Here is an 18,612-nt window from a genome sequence, read left to right on the forward strand (position 1 = left end):
AACTTTACAGTTGGCACTATGCATTAGGGCAGGTAGCATTCCTCCAGGTCCATCCGTCGGACTTCCAGATGGTGAAGTGTGATTTATCACTCCAGAGAAAGCGTTTCCACTGCTCCAGAGTCCAATGGTGGCGAGCTTTACACCACTCCAGCCGACACTTGCATTGAGCATTGTGCGGCTGCTCAGCCATGAAAACCCATTTCATGAAGCTGCAGACAAACAGTTCTTGTGCTGATGCTGCATCCAGCAGGAGTTTGAAACTCAGTAGTGAGTGTTGCAAATAAGGACAGATTTTTTTTTTTTTTAAACATGTTCCTCTAAAACTGTCTGGCTAGCTTGCTAACACATTTTTCAAATGCATTATTTTACACTATCTGCCACTTTCACCAACCTGTGAAGTTCATCATAACTTAATTTCATCTGTAGCCTAATAAACTCAATGGTTTCCCGAGTCATAGTAGGGAAGGACCACACACCATATCATGGAATGACTCCAAGTTTACTTCGATATGGTGGATATTATATCAATATTTGTGCATAAGGACATTTCCACCGCCATTTCTCTCATAGGAGGACGCGTACTCAGGGAAGAAGGAGCAGCAACTTGGAGCCTTCTTTCCCTGTGCTGATGTGTATTGAGCTTTTTGTGCCACTAGCGGCTACATTGAGTTCACTCAGGTCACATGGAGAAAGGAAGGAGGATGCACACGCAGAGAGGAAGGAGCAGCAACTTGGAGGAGCAATCTTCAACTGTGTTGATGTGTTGTGAGCTATGTGTGCCCCTAGCGGCTGCATTGGCTTCACTCAGGTCACACGGATTAGGGAGGACATGTGCAGCACAGTAGGGTTGATGGCACCTTAATTGGGGAGACCAGGCTCGTGGTAAGGACTGTAGCGGTATTCGTGAATGGTATCAAATACATCAAACGTTTTGGTTTCCAGGTGTTTGATGCCATTCCATTTGCTCCATTTTGGCCAATATTATGAGCCGTCCTCCCCTCAACAGCCTCCCGTGGTGTGCAGGGAGGAAGCGGGAGGCAGGTAGGGAGGAAGGAGGAGCATGCAGGGATTTCTATATTAGGTAAAAACTTTGTATAACCTCCATCCATCCATTCTAGCCCCTTCAACCCCTCTTTATCCATTCTTGTACTTTTACTTTTCATTCAATTATCTTTTCATTTGTGTTCCTAGACTCCTTTTGTTTCTGTAGCTGTGTTGTTATAGTGCAGAAGTTTTGGTTATTGGCTTAATGAGATATTACCCCCACTGCATGTTTCTCTTTTCTGCTTCATCCCCACTGCATGAGGGGTTCTGAGCCCCTCTATCTAGCTGTAGCATCCATCTGTCTGAAGTCAACCTCTAGCTGCCTGGTTTGGTGTTCCCTAGCCATAGTTCCGCTTCTGGACTTTCATGCACTGGTCCTTTTCTCCCCTGATCATACCTCTAGTCTCCAAGATGAAGATGACCGCCATTTACAATGTAAGAACATTAAAATGATAAATCAGTCGTGATAAGCAGGGGCGTATCTTTCACTGGGGACGGGAGGGACAAGTCACCCCCAAATTCTGAAATAGCATTTTTGCCCTCCCCAGTTTTATCATTGGAATGTGATACAGAACGAGGCAACGGTGTGCTTTAGGACCATGCGGACTCCTCCAAGTGGTCGGGTAGGCTGTTTGGAGTGTTTATCCGACTGGATAAAAAAAAAAAGTATGTTTCCCCCAATTCTAAAACCAAAGTTGCGCCCCTGGTGATAAGTATAGCTTGTGCTATTCCAATTATTTATTGAAGGTTTACCATTGTTATATGAGTTCTATGTTCTCTGCCTCTTACCTAATTTAAGACGGATTGAGCAGGACCAAGTTTATAGCACCTTCCATGTTTCTTTGCATTACTCAAAAATGTCAATAGGAACACTTTTAGTTATTAAAAAGGTTGTGGTGTGAGGTGTAACATAACACGTTCCTCTTGTAGGAAACATGGTTAACTATACCTTACACTGCTGTATCACATTGTAGTCATTACTGTTCAAAACATCTTCATTTTGGTCCTCTTCTTCCCTGTGAGTGGGATGTGTTGTGTTGGGTGAGCTGCCCGTGTCCACTCTCTATGACAACACAGAGGACACTCTTTGGTTCAAACACAACTTTATTAACATATGCTGTATAATCAAAACAGGTCCTGAACGGAGGTCATCATGGGAGGTTCACAAGCCTTACACAGGGAACACAGAGATAAATGGGTCTTTCTTTCTAAAAAATACTGTAAAACACTTTAATAACATTACTGGAACTATCGCTGATGCCTTTGCTGCCTGTGTTTAGTACATTCACTTGGCTTTACATCAAAGCCTTTGTAATGTTTGAGCATAAAATAAATGGATGATTGTAGCAGAGGAAAATGGGTACAAGTTTTACAATAGGTTAGCCTAAATCATAAGGGAATCAGAAAAACCACACATTGAGGAACATGGTTACTGATGGCAGAACAATGTGACAGAGGAGCTCATGAAAGTGATCTTGTATAAGCTGCAAGTCTGATGTCATATTGCTTTCCTTGGCAGAGTCATCTCCATCTCCCATCTACACATGTCATGTGCAGTAATAAGACAACATAAGATATTACAATGTTTCCATTACAAAAGCAGCATTCGTTTAAAAACTTGGGAGCTATAAAAGTTTTCAGTTCTCACATTAACACCACTGTCAAGCATAAAAGCCACACAAAGGAAGCAGTCACAAATGGAAATCAGCTGGATAGACAGTCAATCGAATTAGCTGTCGTTGCTCCATCGTCTACCCAGTGTGGGATTGGAGAAGTTTGATGTAATAAGCCCCTCCCCTTCCATGGCTCTTACTCATGCTGGTGTTGCACTGTGGACTTCTATCTCCACTTACACAGCCGTTTCTGTGACATCATCTGCTGCGATTTTTACTAAAAGAGAATGTTTGCTTGTCAGGGTTAGCTGTCCATGGTCTCTCTTGACAATAAATATCCAAGACAGATCCAATAAGTATTGGGAGGGTTTCTTTAAGAGTGCAGCATCCAAGCAGAGGCTGGCTTCAGGTGACGAGGATGTGGTTTGAGAGGCATAGGAAGGTCCATCCATCAAATGATCAGGCACAGAGTCAGTTCTTAGCTCAGCGACAACGGAAGATAGAGGAAGCACAATAAACAGGAGATCTAGATCCCAGTTACCCTGGGCATTTAGAAAACGTCCTTCACGGTATGGGTCGGATCGAGCTGATGTGAAAGGCGTGAAACATGCACTTGTCAATGGGGGAATGTATTTCCTCTACATGAGCAAATGGCTTCCTGGGTCAGGCTGTACAGAACATCGAGACAAAGAAAAAAAACAAGACTAGATGAGGAAAAAATAAACAGGATAGGTGAAGGGGGAGGAGGTTGTGTAGGCGTAGAAGTTTGGCATGGGTGTGCCTAGACACAAAGAGCTCTGGGGAACCTGCCGACGGGGAGAGAACAAGGCAGTGTCAATCATGGCTCTATTTAGACACAAAACCTAAATGTAACCCCCACGCACAGACAAAAGTATATATATGTAAGACAGGCCCATCGGTGCACTGGAAGAGTATAAGCAGGTAGTAACATTACTATAGTAACATGATCCCACCTGTCCTCAGTGAATCCATCCATCTCCTCTTCATCATCCAGCTCCATGTCCAACTCGTTGTCCAGACAACCGCAGCCATACCCACTCAAGACACTGTGGAAATAAAGCAGAAAAACCATGACTCATTAATCAATCATACAGGTACATGTGGTTGCTCTGGTTGACAGATTGTTTGTGGAGTTTTTGGAGTTGACCTGGTAGTCCCCTTTCCTGGCCTTTTGTCCTCCTGGTAATGGATAACAGTCACACACACATCATGAGATCAGACAGGCTTTGGGTTGTGAACAAGCTGCCTCGGCACGTCTATCAACTCCTGCTGCTGTGCTGGTTTGGTGTGAGCAATTCATACCAGCAACATGAGACAGATTTATCTCATTTTAGAACATACACAGTGGGACCATAGAAAGTCATCCACAGGCCAGAAACTGCTTCGGACTGGCTGTATAGAACTAACAAACTCATATGTGTATCGTCACAGACCGCATTGATAATGGAGTCAGACTGAAGCCCGCTGTGGCTGCTCACCTGACGGAGCGACAGGTGAAGAATACAATCCTCTTCAGCTTCTTGTTGTAGAAGAAGTAGTTGAATGACCAGAGGCTGCCTTCCTCCCCAAAGGGGTCTGAGTCCAGGTCAGGGTTGTAGCTGAGGACAAATAAGGACATTATAAATATACTACATATACCGGCGACAAACACAACAAGCAGCATATACATTTACGCTCACGTGTTAGTCGTTTAGCAGACGCTCTTATCCAGAACGACTTACAGTAGTGAATGCATGCATTTTTTAATTTTATGTTACTGGTCCACCGTGGTAATCGAATACACAAGCCTGACGTTGCAAGCGCCATGCTCTACCAACTGAGCCACGCGGGACCACCATATCTCCCACGCACACCTGTAAATGTCACAATCCTGCAGGCAAATTTCCTGGTCGATGGAGTTCCACAGCTCAGGCCCCAGGGAGTTGAACTCCACCCCGACTGATGAGTACAGGCTGCTGCTCACTGCATTCGCCACCTGGAGGAGACACGGCACACCATCGTTAGGACCACTTATACTCATCACAGATGTGTGGACCTGTCAAACTCAAATCCTGTGGAGGGCAGAGTGTCTGCACTTGATTGATCGTTCAAGGTTATTGTGGTAAATCAGGTTATAATTAAGGTGAATGCTTCGTCACCTGGTGGTTTAGGTCGTCATTAGACACAAAACGAAATAAAACAAAACCAGCAGACATGGTCCTCCAGGAATTGAGTTTGACACCTATCTTACAGCCTGTGATATTCCATAAGCCCCTTGTAGAAAACTCACTACCTTCCCCTTATGTGTATGGCTTTGTAACGATGTGCTTCCGGGACTAGCATGGGATGATTCAACGTATCTGTATATGAGTATCTGGGCAATTCTGAAATTAGGCATGAATGACCGCCCAATTAGATTGGTTTTAAGTCATTCTAAAGTGGTGTAATCATGAGAGGAGCAGAGGCAGTGCTACTGACCCAGTTGAGGCTGGGCTCACGGCTAAACTCGTGGGCCCGGGCTGCGCTGAAGTCGTAGTCGGGCCTGAACGACTCGTTGAGCGTGGTGATGAGGTAGAACAAGGTCTTCCTGCAACACTTGTCACTCAGAGGGTTTTCGGCATCCTCACTGCTCTTCCCCAGCCTGCACAAAACAAGTGAGATGAGTAGAGAGAGAGGGAGAGAGTTCAGTAATTTGGTTGGGAAGTTACAATTAATTATCTAGGGCACAGACATATTTTTCACCTAGTCGGCTCAGGGATTCGAACCAGTGACCTTATGGTTACTAGACCAATGCTCTTAACCGCTAGGCTACCTGCCACCCCCTTAGTGTGCCACATAAGAGACTAATTCTGTGACACAACACCAGTATCAATGCATTAGTGCAAAACATTCTGCAATGGAAAACAGGCAGTCCCTCCGTTTGCTTCCGTTTCATTCCTAGTGTGATGTAAACATTAATAAGGGGTGTGGCTGTGGTACTTACTGGGGTGGGCTGGTGGCGCTGGACTGGGGGGGCGAGAGGGCCTCTAGGACATGTGGCTCCCCCTCCTGGCAAAATTGCTTAAACATGTGCTTGTCATCACCAGCCATCTTGCAGGAGTAGCTCTCAATCCTATAGAGACAGATAAAAATCCCAGAGTTAACTTTTGTCAAGTGGACATCCATTTAGCTACTGACTAAGGAGGACATGGGTATTGTATCAAACTACATATTATTCAATACTCAGGGGTCATGCTAATGCAGGATTTTGCGTTTTTTTACTCATAAAATGAAGGATAAAACACAAACAATATCTTGCTGTGTTTTGAAAATGCAGATCTAAAATGGACACATTTTGTGCTTCAGTTGCAGTTCTCCACTTGGATGAAATATCTTTGCTTTCACCACTGGATCACCAGACAGCGCTCTGACTGTTGTGAAGCTACTTTTCTCTGGTGCTTTCCTCCAGCTGTGTAGTTTTCCGGTAGCAAGTTAAAAATGCAAGACTAACATCAAGCAAAACATGATGTCATGGCTTTAGAAGCATCTGATAGGCAATTGGAGGTGTAACTGTGGATGAATTTCAAGAATAGTGATTTTCTTTGTAATGTTCATTTTCTGTCCTAGTAAAGTTGTTTTTTTGTGGACTAAAACCTCCCTGTCTCTGTGTCAATCTCTGCACGCTCAACCCAACGGTTTACCACACCGTTTTAAAATCATCAATAGCCTCATCCCTGAGCAGTTTCAGTCCTGTCCTACAGCTCAGTTCAGAAGGACGACTATATCTTTTAGGTTTCTGGGTGGTTTAATACATAAGGTGGGAATCGACATTAACGCTAGTCCTCCTGTCTGGGACAAGTAACATTTAAAAAAATAAATTCAGATAAGAATACACTGTAGATTTAAGCAGTCCGAATGGAAATGTAGAAATGTAAAACATAGAAATCACAATATCAAACAATTACTCCGATCAGAATTTAATCAGAGAGGCCAACACTGGAATAATATTAAAATCTGTTTCATGTAGCCTACATAAATAAAATAAAAAATGACATGTCACAGTGAAGGTGATATGCATATTGGCTACAGCCTCATGTTCAAACCGATGCTGACATGACAGAGGCGCCAGGAAAATGTAGCCAAACTTTAATGAGAGTTTGAATTACATAAATATAGGCGAAACACCAGTCATGTTTGACTAACATAATGAAGGATAATTAACAGCAGATCAAATGGTCACAAGACCAGAGAGAGAAGGACAGTGCCTGCTGTGCACCGCAACATCACCTACCTTGAATCTGAGCGGAGGCGGTCAACATTTGAAAACTATTTAACCATAAAACTTCATTGTTTAAAACCTGGACATTGTATGTCATTTTATGAAGAAGTATGTCTTGTTTCAAAGTAGCCTAGCCAAAATACGACCACTGAAATGAAGGAATTATTTTATAAACCCTTAATATGTAATTAAAACCAGCATTTATCATGTTCTACTGGCTTTCAAATCAACGTTCTTTAATTGTCCTACAGCCAAACGCATAATACTAGTCATATTAGTAACCAATGCTAGTTGATGCATCTTTAGATCTCCCCTTCCTTCATTTCTAATGGATACTTTCATCTCTGTCACATGAAACCACTTGCGAGTGAGGTGCGCTTTTGAGAAAGGTGTTTTCCCTGCTAATTGCATTTTGGAACATTCGCATGTAGCCAACAGCCATGTGCGCATTGTTGAGCTTATAATATGAAGAAATAAAACTTCAACATTTTAAGCTAAACGGTCCGATCTGTTGCATCAGCCTCAATGCTTTAAAAAAACATGTTTTATACATATGACTTGTGCTATTGGACAAGTAAAAGAAAAGGACAAGTGGAAAAAAAAGTTATGTCAAGCCATGCATAACGCACAGCATAATTAACTAGACCATGCTTAAAGATATATTCAATGTCTGATTTGTTATTGTTAACCATCTACAAATCACTGTCCTTTTTTTTACCAGGCCTTCGAAAGGCTCCCTGGTCTTTGTAGTCGAATCTGTGCTTGAAATGCAATACTTGGCTGAGGGGAGAGAGAGGAAGGGGGTTAGTAATTTAAAAAAGAATGTCAACCCCTATAACTTCACACAGAGTGAGTCCATGTAACTTTGTGATTTGTTTAGCAACATTTTACTCCTGAACTAATTTAGGCTTGCATAAACAAAAGGGCTGAATATTAGTTATTAAATGTTTTATCATTAAAAAAAGGTCACACCCACACTTTGACATCTATTTTAATCCCACTTTGTAACACAATAAAATGTGAAGAAAATCCAAGAGGTCTAAATACTTGTGCAAGGCACTGTACGTCTCGTGTTCTGTATGTATTGCTTTGAACAAGTATCTGTGTCTGTGTCTCTGTTTCACTGTGTTCCAGTTGAGGGGTATGGGTGGAATGCAGACGGAGTGGAGCAGAGTCCAGTCGTGTGTTTATTTTCCCCTCACCCCCAGTTATGTAAGAGCAGGGGTTGTGCAACCCAAAATCTGGCTCAGAGACACACTGTGGCCCAGTCTTATTATAGGAAGGAGCAAAGGTCACGGGGGTGGTGACGTGACTGGCCTACTTTTCATTTACAGACAAAACAGACTTCCTGGTTCAATCAAATAAATAAATACATTATCCAGAAACTGACATTCTAAGGAAAACTATCACTGACAGAATTTGTGAACTTCCTCAAATTCATGTGCGAGTGTGTGCTCCGTTTATCATTAGTAATGGGTCCAGTTGAACTTTGCTGAGTATTGGCAGATTTAAGCTCTTTATTAGGGTGGAAAGAAAGAGCCTCATTGGGTCACATGGTGCCAGCACGGGTCTTGCTGCCATTGTTGCCCATTCTAATTCAGTAAGCAGCAGTCTAAACACCAGCACTTGGTAGCTGTTTCAGTGCCTAGCTGTGTGTGTATGTGTCTCTATGCAAATGACTGCGTATAAATAGATAGTCATTGATCACGTGACACCATTCATTCCTATGTGTAGACTCAATAGTGCATTTGAAGCAAATAACATTTGTTAAGATGGCATCCAATGGATACATAAAATTTGCAGTTTCAGCTACTCCAGGAAGTGACGTTGCAAGCTAGCTCAGGGCTGTGCCCTCTCACTGAGTATCTCAACTGAAGGCTGACTGGTGTACTGACAGCTGCAATTAGCAATTAAAATGATCCTTATAAATTCTTCTGTGTGCGATATTTAAATAAATTGCTTAAAGAACATACATTTTGCGCAATAGAAGCAAATATTGGTACAATGATTGTCTTCCACAAAAATGGCATATATACAGTTGAAGTCGGATGTTTACATACACTTAGGTTGGAGTCATTACAACTCATTTTTCAACCACTCCACAAATGTCTTGTTAATTAACAAACAATAGTTTTGGCAAGTCAGTTAGGACATCTACTTTGTGCATGACAAGTAATTTTTTCCAACAATTATTTCACTTATAATTCACTGTATCACAATTCCAGTGGGTCAGAGGTTTACATACACTAAGTTTATTGTGCCTTTAAACAGCTTGGAAAATTCCAGAAAATGATGTCACAGCTTTAGAAGCTTCTGATAGACTAATTGACATCATTTGAGTCAATTGGAGGTGTACCTGTGGATGTATTTCAAGGCCTACCTTCAAACTCAGTGCCTCTTCGCTTGACATCATGGGAAAATCAAAAGAAATCAGCCAAGACCTCAGAAAAAAATTGTAGACCTCCACAAGTCTGGTTCATCCTTGGGAAATTTTTCAAAATGCCTGAAGGTACCACGTTATACCGCTCAGGAAGGAGACGCGTTCTGTATCCTAGAGATGAACCTACATTGGTGCGAAAAGTGCAAATCAATTGCAGAACAACAGCAAAGGACCTTGTGAAGATGCTGGAGGAAACAGATAAAACGGTAAAACAAGTCCTATATAGACATAACCTGAAAGGCCGCTCAGCAAGGAAGAAGCCACTGCTCCAAAACCACCATAAAAAAGCCAGTATACGGTTTGGAACTGCACATGGGGACAAAGATAGTACTTTTTTCACCCCATCTGGTCTGACGAAACAAAAATAGAACTGTTTGGCCATAATGACCATCGTTATGTTTGGAGGAAAAAGGGGAGGCTTGGAAGCTGAAGAACACCATCCCAGCCGTGAGGCACGGGAGTGGCAGCATCATGTTGTGGGGGTGCTTTGCTGCAGGAGGGACTGGTGCACTTCACAAAATAGATGGCATCATGAGGGAGTAAAATTATGTGGATATAGTGAAGCAACATATCAAGACATCAGTGAGGAAGTTAAATCTTGGTTGCAAATGGGTTTTCCAAATGGACAATGACCCAAAGCATACTTCCAAAGTTGTGGCAAAATGGCTTAAGGACAACAAAGTCAAGGTATTGGAGTGGCCATCACAAAGCCCTAACGTCAATCCTATAGAAAATGTGTGGGTAGAACTGAAAAAGTGTGTGCGAGCAAGGAGGTCTACAAAACTGAATCAGTTACACCAGCTCTGTCAGGAGGAATGGGCCAAAATTCTCCCAACTTATTGTGGGAAGCTTGTGGAAGGCTACCCGAAACATTTGACCCAAGTCAAAGGCAATGCTACCGAATACAAATTGAGTGTATGTAAACCTCTGACTCACTGGGAATGTGATGAAATTTCACATTCTGACATTTCACATTCTTAAAATAAAGTGGTGATCCTAACTGACCTAAAACAGGGCATTTTTACGAGGATTAAATGACCGGAATTGTAAAAAACTGAGTCCAAATGTATTTGGCTAAGGTGTAAGCAAACTTCCGACTTCAACTAGAATAAGGCAATATACAACACAATATAGAAAAAGTCAAGGGGATTGAGAATGAGAAAAGGTCAATCTTTGCGTGTGTGTGTGTGTCTATATATATATATATATATTACACCCGCCTCATCTCAGGAGTTGATAGGCTTTAAGTCATAAACAGCGCAATACTTGACGCACAACGAAGAGCTGCTGGCAAAACGCACGAAAGTGCTGTTTGAATTAATGTTTACGCGCCTGCTTCTGCCTACCACCGCTCAGTCAGATACTTAGATACTTGTATGCTCAGTCAGATTATATGAAACACAGGACAAACTAGATAATATCTAGTAAAATCATCAACCATGTGTAGTTAACTAGTGGTTATGATTGATTGTTTTTGATAAGATAAGTTTAATGCTAGCTAGCAACTTACCTTGGCTTACTGCATTCACGTAACAGGCAGTCTCCTTGTGGAGTGCAACCAGAGAGAGGCAGGTCGTGATTGTGTTGGACTACTTAACTGTAAGGTTGCAAGACTGGATCCCCCGAGCTGACAAGATAAAAATCTGTCGTTCTGCCCCTGAACAAGGCAGTTAACCCACCGTTCCTAGGCCGTCATTGAAAATAAGAATGTGACTTACCTAGTCGAATAAAAGGTATTAATTGTATTTTTATATATAAAAATATATATATAAAAAAATATAATTTTTTTTTTTTTTAAATCGGCAAATCGGTGCCCAAAAATACAGATTTCCAATTGTTATGAAAATTTGAAATCGGCCCTAATTAATCGGCCATTCTGATTAATCGGTCGACCTCTAGTCTAAGCTATACCTCTAGTCTAAGCTAATATGAAGGAGAAAAAAACAAATCGGAGGCTACGCATTTTTAGATAATTGAAGTAAAAAAAACAAAAAAAACATCTGAAATAAAATAGTTTAACAACCCTGTTTAAGCTTTTAAATTATATCCAACTTAACCGTTTATATTTTCTAGTGATGAAGACAAAAATTGGTCAACTTTGAACACCTCTATCCCCTGAATGTTTTTGCATTTAAGTCCAAAAAGTAACTTTCTGACTTCTTCTTCCATGGGCAAAACATGCATTGAAAGTTTTGTCTAAATCAAAAGGGATGCTGTCAAAAAGTTATTGAATTCATACAGATTTAACCTATAATAGGGGATCTTGTTTTTTCTGAAAACAATGCTGCAGTTCAGCATTCGGCCTTGAACGTTGTGGCTTCAATGAGACGGGTCAGTCGTTCCCCCCTGGTTTAGGCTCCATACCACTCCCCATTACACAGTCTACAAATAGCCACAAAGCCCTGTAAGAGTACACCCTGTCCTGCATCAGACTGCCCCTATTGATCATAGCCAGGACAGACAGGGGTCATCACCACCATTACTGTATCCACTGGTCTCATAACCTAGAGTCCATTATGCAACATCCCTGTTCCTACTGTTACCTCAAAGCCTGAAGGGCTTCCTACTAAGAAGGATCAATGAGTTAGCCTGCTAACTTGCCTGAATATTTTTAAAGATAAGTAGACCATGCCCATTTCAGGCTTAACTCAACAATCAAAAACACAAAGACGTTCAGCTTTCTTCATGAACCAGAAAGTAAATAGTTATTTCTGGTTGTTTATCAAAGTTGGTGGGCTAACTCATTGAGTTCCTAGTATACCCCTCTGCTGCAGTTCAGTTAATCTAACCCCCTGTCGCATAACACAAAACACTCATCCATCACCCTATTTGCGGGATCGAGACTTTTTGCAAGCGAGATTACGCCTATTTAGCTAAACGTTCCACATTACCAGTAATTGCTACAGGGATTGAATAGGGCAACATTTCTATGGCAATTCTACTGCATAACACACGATATTGACTCATCTGGTCTTGCTCAGGTATTTAAATCACGTAGCCTACACCACTTATCTTAGTACAGACACGTCATGAGGCGACACACCCCTTTCAGGTTATGACATCAATCTCTGACAGAGGTGTCTATCATTGTGGTTTTGGTTTGTGTGTGTTTGGTAGGTTGTGTGTGCCTTCAGAAGGTATTCAGACCCCTTGACTTTTACCACATTTTGTTACATAACAGCCTTTACCTAAAAATGATTTTTCAATTTTGAGTCTCATATTAAAGGGTCTGAATACTTAAGTAAATAAGGTATTTCTGATTGTAATATATTTGCAAAAATGTCTAAAAACCTATTTTCGCTTTGTCATTATGGGGTATTGTGTGTAGATTGCTGAGGATTAAAAAAATGTTTTTATACATTTTTGAATAAGGCTGTAACGTAACAAAATGTGGAAAAAGTAAAGGGCTCTGAACACTTCCCTGAAGGCACTGTATAATATAAAGATATTAGTACCAGTCAAAAGTTTGGACACCTACTCATTTGATGACAGCTTTGCACACTCTTGGCATTCTCTCAACCAGCTTCATGAGGTAGTCACCTGGAATACATTTCAATTAACAGGTGTGCCTTGTTAAAAGTTAATTTGCGGAATTTATTTTCTTCTTAATGAGTTTGAGCCAATCAGTTGTGATGTGACAAGGTAAGGGTGATATACAGAAGATAACCTTATACAAATACATATTATTGCAGGAACAGCTCAAATAAGCATAGAGAAAAGGTTGTCTATCATTACTTTAAGATATGAAGATCAGTCAATACGTAACATTTGAAGAACTTTGAAAGTTTCTTCAAGTGCAGACGCAAAAACCACCAAGAGCTAGGATGAAACTGGCTCTCATGAGGACTGCCACAGGAAAAGAAGACCCAGAGATACCTCTGCTGCAGAGGATGAGTTCATTAGAGATACCAGCCTCAGAAATTGCAGCCCAAATAAATGCTTCACATAGTTCAAGTAACAGACACATCTCAACATCAACTGTTCAAATGAGACTGCGTGAATCAGGCCTTCATGGTTGAATTGCTACAAAGAAACCACTACTAAAGGAGACCAATAAGAAGAAGGGACTTGCTTGGGCCAAGAAACACGAGCAATGGACATTAGACCGGTGGAAATCTGTCCTTTGGCCTGATGAGTCCAAATTTGAGATTTTTGATTCCAACAGCCGTGTCCTTTTGAAACGTAGAGTAGGTGAACAGATGATCTCTGCATGTGTGGTTCCCACCGTGACGCATGGGGGAGGAGATGTGATAGTGTAAGAGTGCTTTGATTCATTTAGAATTCAAGGCACACTTAACCAGTATGGCTACAACAGAATTCTGCAGCGATACATTATCCTACCTGGTTTGCGCTTAGTGGGACTATCATTTGTTTTTCAACAGGACAATGACCCAATACACTTCCAGGCTGTGTAAGGGCAATTTGACCAATAAGGAGAGTGATGGAGTGCTGCATTAGATGACCTGGCCTCCACAATCACCCGACCTCAACCAAATTGAGATGGTTTCTGATGAGTTGGAATGCAGAGTGAAGGAAAAGCAGCCAACGAGTGCTCAGCATATGTGGGAACTCCTTCAAGACTGTTGGAAAAGCATACCAGGTGAAGCTGGTTGAGAGAATGCCAAGCGTGTGCAAAGCTGTCATCAAGGCAAAGGGTGGCTACTTTGAAGAATCTAAAATATATTTGGATTTGTTTAACACTTTTTAGGTTACTACATGATTCCAAGTGTTATTTCATAATTTTGATGTCTTCACTATTATACAATGTAGAAATGACCCTTACCCTTGAAATGAGTAGGTGTTCTAAAACTTTTGACTGTTAGTGTATGTACTAGGATAGCGAAGTTAACTTGTGTTTTGACCCACATTGCTAATGTATCTGATAACGGAGCAGTGACAGTGTATTTTCCTGCCTCGGCAAGACGGAGCTGCTCTTCCTCCCGGGAAGGACTGCCCGTTCCATGATCTCGCCATCACGGTTGACAACTCCATTGTGTCCTCCTCCCAGAGCGCTAAGAACCTTGGAGTGATCCTGGACAACACCCTGTCGTTCTCAACTAACATCAAGGCGGTGGCCCGTTCCTGTAGGTTCATGCTCTACAACATCCCGCAGAGTACGACCCTGCCTCACACAGGAGCGGCGCAGGTCCTAATCCAAGCACTTGTCATCTCCCGTCTGGATTACTGCAACTCGCTGTTGGCTGGGCTCCCTGCCTGTGCCATTAAACCCCTACAACTCATCCAGAACGCCGCAGCCCGTCTGGTGTTCAACCTTCCCAAGTTCTCTCACGTCACCCCGCTCCTCCGCTCTCTCCACTGGCTTCCAGTTGAAGCTCGCATCCGCTACAAGACCATGGTGCTTGCCTACGGAGCTGTGAGGGGAACGGCACCTCAGTACCTCCAGGCTCTGATCAGGCCCTACACCCAAACAAGGGCACTGCGTTCATCCACCTCTGGCCTGCTCGCCTCCCTACCACTGAGGAAGTACAGTTCCCGCTCAGCCCAGTCAAAACTGTTCGCTGCTCTGGCTCCCCAATGGTGGAACAAACTCCCTCACGACGCCAGGACAGCGGAGTCAATCACCACCTTCCGGAGACACCTGAAACCCCACCTCTTTAAGGAATACCTAGGATAGGATAAAGTAATCCTTCTCACCCCCCTTAAAAGATTTAGATGCACTATTGTAAAGTGGCTGTTCCACTGGATGTCATAAGGTGAATGCACCAATTTGTAAGTCGCTCTGGATAAGAGCGTCTGCTAAATGACTTAAATGTAAATGTTGTGACAGACACAGAACCGGAAGGGCTGGAGCTCCAGATAGATCGTTTTGATGTCTTCACTATTATTCTACAATGTAGAGCATAGTAAAAATAAAGAAAAACCCTTGAATGAGTAGGTGTCCAAACTTTTGACTGGTACGGTTTATTTTGTTTAAGTTCGGTTGACCATCTTATTCAGACAGTTTGCTGTTTATCTCTGTGTTTACATATCAGTGCCAGTGCCCTCAGTCCTGACATATGTTGTTATTGAAGCTCCCAGAGCCCCAAAGTGTTAATCTTGCCTTCTAAAATAGAGCCTCTTAACCCCATCAGAAATACACCCCTGAGTGGAGGGGGGAGGGGGTATTCATATGTGCTATTTGCTATGTACTTGCAGTTCACACACAAGCCTCCTAATGGCCAGTACACCCTGTTAAATATTATTAATATTAAATAAGTATTGCAGGCTTTGCAGAACACCTTGTGCCATGTGATTAGATATGAGATCAATTGATCTACTGATACTGCTGGTCCAGTGCTGTAATGGTAAATACCTGCCCAGGATGTGAGACTCTCCCGTTTCAACGCAAAGTTGAGAGCCCAGAGCTTCAAAACTGCTGTTCTCTAACAGTTTCATTGCTGCCTGTGAGAAGAAAGGGAAATGTTAAAATAGACAGTCCATCGGACATTCAATAATACATTTTCACTGCTTCCTGAGGGGTGTATCAAATATATTTTATCCCTTCGGTGTAGGTATTGATCTACTTGGTTGGTCTGAATTCCACTAGTGCTGAGCGATTAACCAAAATAGTGGTTATTTTATAATTTTTTTAACGAATTGACTGACTTCGGATCAAGTAATGGAATTCTATTTCATTTGTTTGTTTTTCTGTTAACTCAACTGTAGATCACAAAAAATGACGAATATTAAATTGCTTTGTCATTATGAGTTATTGTGAGTAGATTGATGAGGAACATTTTAGAATGAGTCTGTAACAGAACAAAATGTGGAAAAAGGGAAGGGGTCTGAATACTTTCCAAATGCATATTTATTTTATTTAACCTTTATTTAACTAGGCAAGTCAGTTAAGAACAAATTCTTATTTACAATGCCGGCCTACCCCGGACAACACTGGGCCGATTGTGCGCTGCCCAAATGCGACTCCCAATCACAGCCGGATGTAATGCAGCCTGGAATCAAACCAGGGACTGCAATGTCGCCTCTTGCACTGAGATGCAGTGCCTTAGACCACCTCACCACTCGGGAGTATGCATTATACAGTGCATTCGGGAAAGTATTCAGACCCCTTGAACTACAAAATAGTGATTTGTCAGACAGCAGCTCTAAAGAGGTGACATGATAACTTGGAATGAAATTATAGTAAACAAAATAAAACAAACGTAATATACACAACAACTGAAATATGTCATATTTAAAAAAAGAATCGAAACCGAAATCGTGATTATTTTTTAATAATCGAACTGATTTCAAAAAGCATTAATCGCTCAGCACTAGATAATCAGCATTACACATCATTGGAGACACCCCCGTATGTGGAAACATATAGAAGGTAAACAAAAAGTAAAGTCCCAAAACGAGCAACCCCTTTCTTTCTTACTAGATAACGTTAATCCCCTCCCCCACTAAAAAAAACTCTGCTACTATCTAGGTAGCTAATGTACACAATCCTTCTTACCAAAGTCAAAGATAATGTCAGCACTCTTTGTGGAACTGAAACGTCTTCACCAATTTCACTCGCAATGTTTATTTTGCAATAATGCAAAACAGATCTGTTGTTGTCTGCCCAGCCAAATTAGCTAGTATGTTAGCGTAGCACTTTCGGTCCGTGATTTCAATTCGTCAGACTAAGGTTACCTACTAACGTTTAGTTCCTCAAATTCAGCAATTTAAAAATACGCTCGTTCGAAATTGATTTATCGTACAACCTTTTATCGGAAAACTGCTTCTGCCGATTAAATGAGACGACATTAAATCCAAATATCCGTCTGATTTGGATTTCAGCGGCATCCCTTTTGACCAATTTAATTTGACAGAGATTAGCTAGCTAACGTTCGTGCGGTTTCTGTCCGATCAAGTCGCCTTTTCTAACCGATTTTTCACTTCTGTCTATTTCGTAATGTCCCTGTGCTATGTGCAGTTAGCCAGACCGATTACTTGAAAGCAAAACAACAGTAACGATGAAAACCGAATAAATCCACTGTATTCGACCCGGTCCGTCTGTCGTACGTTCATTAGTTATTTATTTCAGAAGACAACAGAAAATATATTGACTCATTTTCGTTTTTGGTTTCTGAATTTGAAAATCCAAAATCGACTTATTTCTCCTTTATTGTGTAAAAAACGGGACATGGAGTTACAGAAAACAAATAACACATTTCATTCCATTTTTAATTTCGTGCCAATAGAACAAACTCAACAACAACTGAACAAAGTTGGCTTGCACTAGCTGGCTAGTACTGACTAGCTAGCAGTCTGACGAGCTAGCCCTACATGGCTACTGGCTATAGTCATACTTGCTATAGTCATACTAGCTAGTGTAAGTAAGTTAGTCCCTCAACATGCTACAAGATGAATGCCCAGACAGAGTTACCTGCTGAAGAAAGGTGAGAATTCTCCATTACTTTTAGTCGCTAACTTAGCTAGACTTTCTGGCTGACTGATGGTGCTTATTGACTGAGTAATAATGAACTGCAGTTACTATGTGGCACTTCTACCCATCTGGCAATTTGAATAGCTAACTTAGCAATTGTTACACATGCAACAATATCAAATTAAGCTAGTCAGTGCTGATGTGTGTACTTCCATCAGCCAATACAGTAAATAAAATATGTTACTTGATTACTGATTCCATGTCGGGAAAAGCAAAAAGGTAAAACTAATCTACGACCGTTCTGATAAAAACCTTAGGGCATTCAGCCTCGGGGGATGCCTTGCTGACCACACCCTCCTTCCTTGCTCCAGGCCTGCCCTGCCTCGTCCACCAATCCAATTGTTTCTTATGGACAGAAAATAGCAAAGGCTCTGAGCTGTCCGATCAGGTCCATTGTCTACTTACTCTGATTCCTCGCTATCTCACACTCACACAGGACCTTTCACATAGTTCAGTCACTCAGCCCTATACAGTGGACGTGATGCTCTCAAGGTCCTGCACTACTGGCACCTACAAGGGTACCCTGCTGTACCCTACTGTGCTGACACAATATGACACTAGAACAGTTTGACACTATTTTAAATTGAACGCTCAACAGTGATTATTGATCTTGTGCCCTCTCGCTCGCTCTATCCTTCTTGGCCATCTTTCTTGGTTGATGGCACCTGCAGGCCTGTTTGATGGACATCTGGATAGAATGCTTGAACTTCATCTGAGACCTTCATCTCCTTCCCCATCCTTCCATTTTTCCACATTTTGTTACATTACAGCCTTATTCTAAAATATTCCTCATCAATCTACATACTGTGACAAATCGAAAACAGAT

The 18,612-nt window shown here is 41.7% G+C and overlaps 1 protein-coding gene across 2 annotated transcripts; it reads right to left on the reverse strand.

Annotated features, from left to right (window-relative positions):
* Positions 1 to 2,130: 2,130 nt before the first annotated feature.
* On the reverse strand, positions 2,131 to 17,391 carry LOC118361540 (repressor of RNA polymerase III transcription MAF1 homolog). Of its 2 annotated transcripts, XM_035741554.2 has the most exons (8): positions 16,812 to 17,391; positions 15,669 to 15,757; positions 5,641 to 5,769; positions 5,136 to 5,298; positions 4,532 to 4,653; positions 4,157 to 4,276; positions 3,632 to 3,724; positions 2,131 to 3,463 (listed from the first exon to the last, which is right to left on the reverse strand). In XM_035741554.2, the coding sequence occupies exons 2-8, from the start codon at positions 15,749 to 15,751 to the stop codon at positions 3,439 to 3,441; spliced, it is 735 nt and encodes a 244-aa protein (XP_035597447.1). In that variant the 5' UTR covers positions 15,752 to 15,757; positions 16,812 to 17,391; the 3' UTR covers positions 2,131 to 3,438. The 2 variants fall into 2 exon arrangements, with proteins under 2 accessions (XP_035597447.1, XP_052339195.1); XM_052483235.1 differs by lacking the exons at positions 15,669 to 15,757; positions 16,812 to 17,391 and adding an exon at positions 9,296 to 9,455.
* Positions 17,392 to 18,612: the final 1,221 nt, after the last annotated feature.

The sequence above is a fragment of the Oncorhynchus keta genome, chromosome 28 (genome assembly GCF_023373465.1).
Source record: "Oncorhynchus keta strain PuntledgeMale-10-30-2019 chromosome 28, Oket_V2, whole genome shotgun sequence".
Classification (NCBI taxonomy): domain Eukaryota; kingdom Metazoa; phylum Chordata; class Actinopteri; order Salmoniformes; family Salmonidae; genus Oncorhynchus; species Oncorhynchus keta.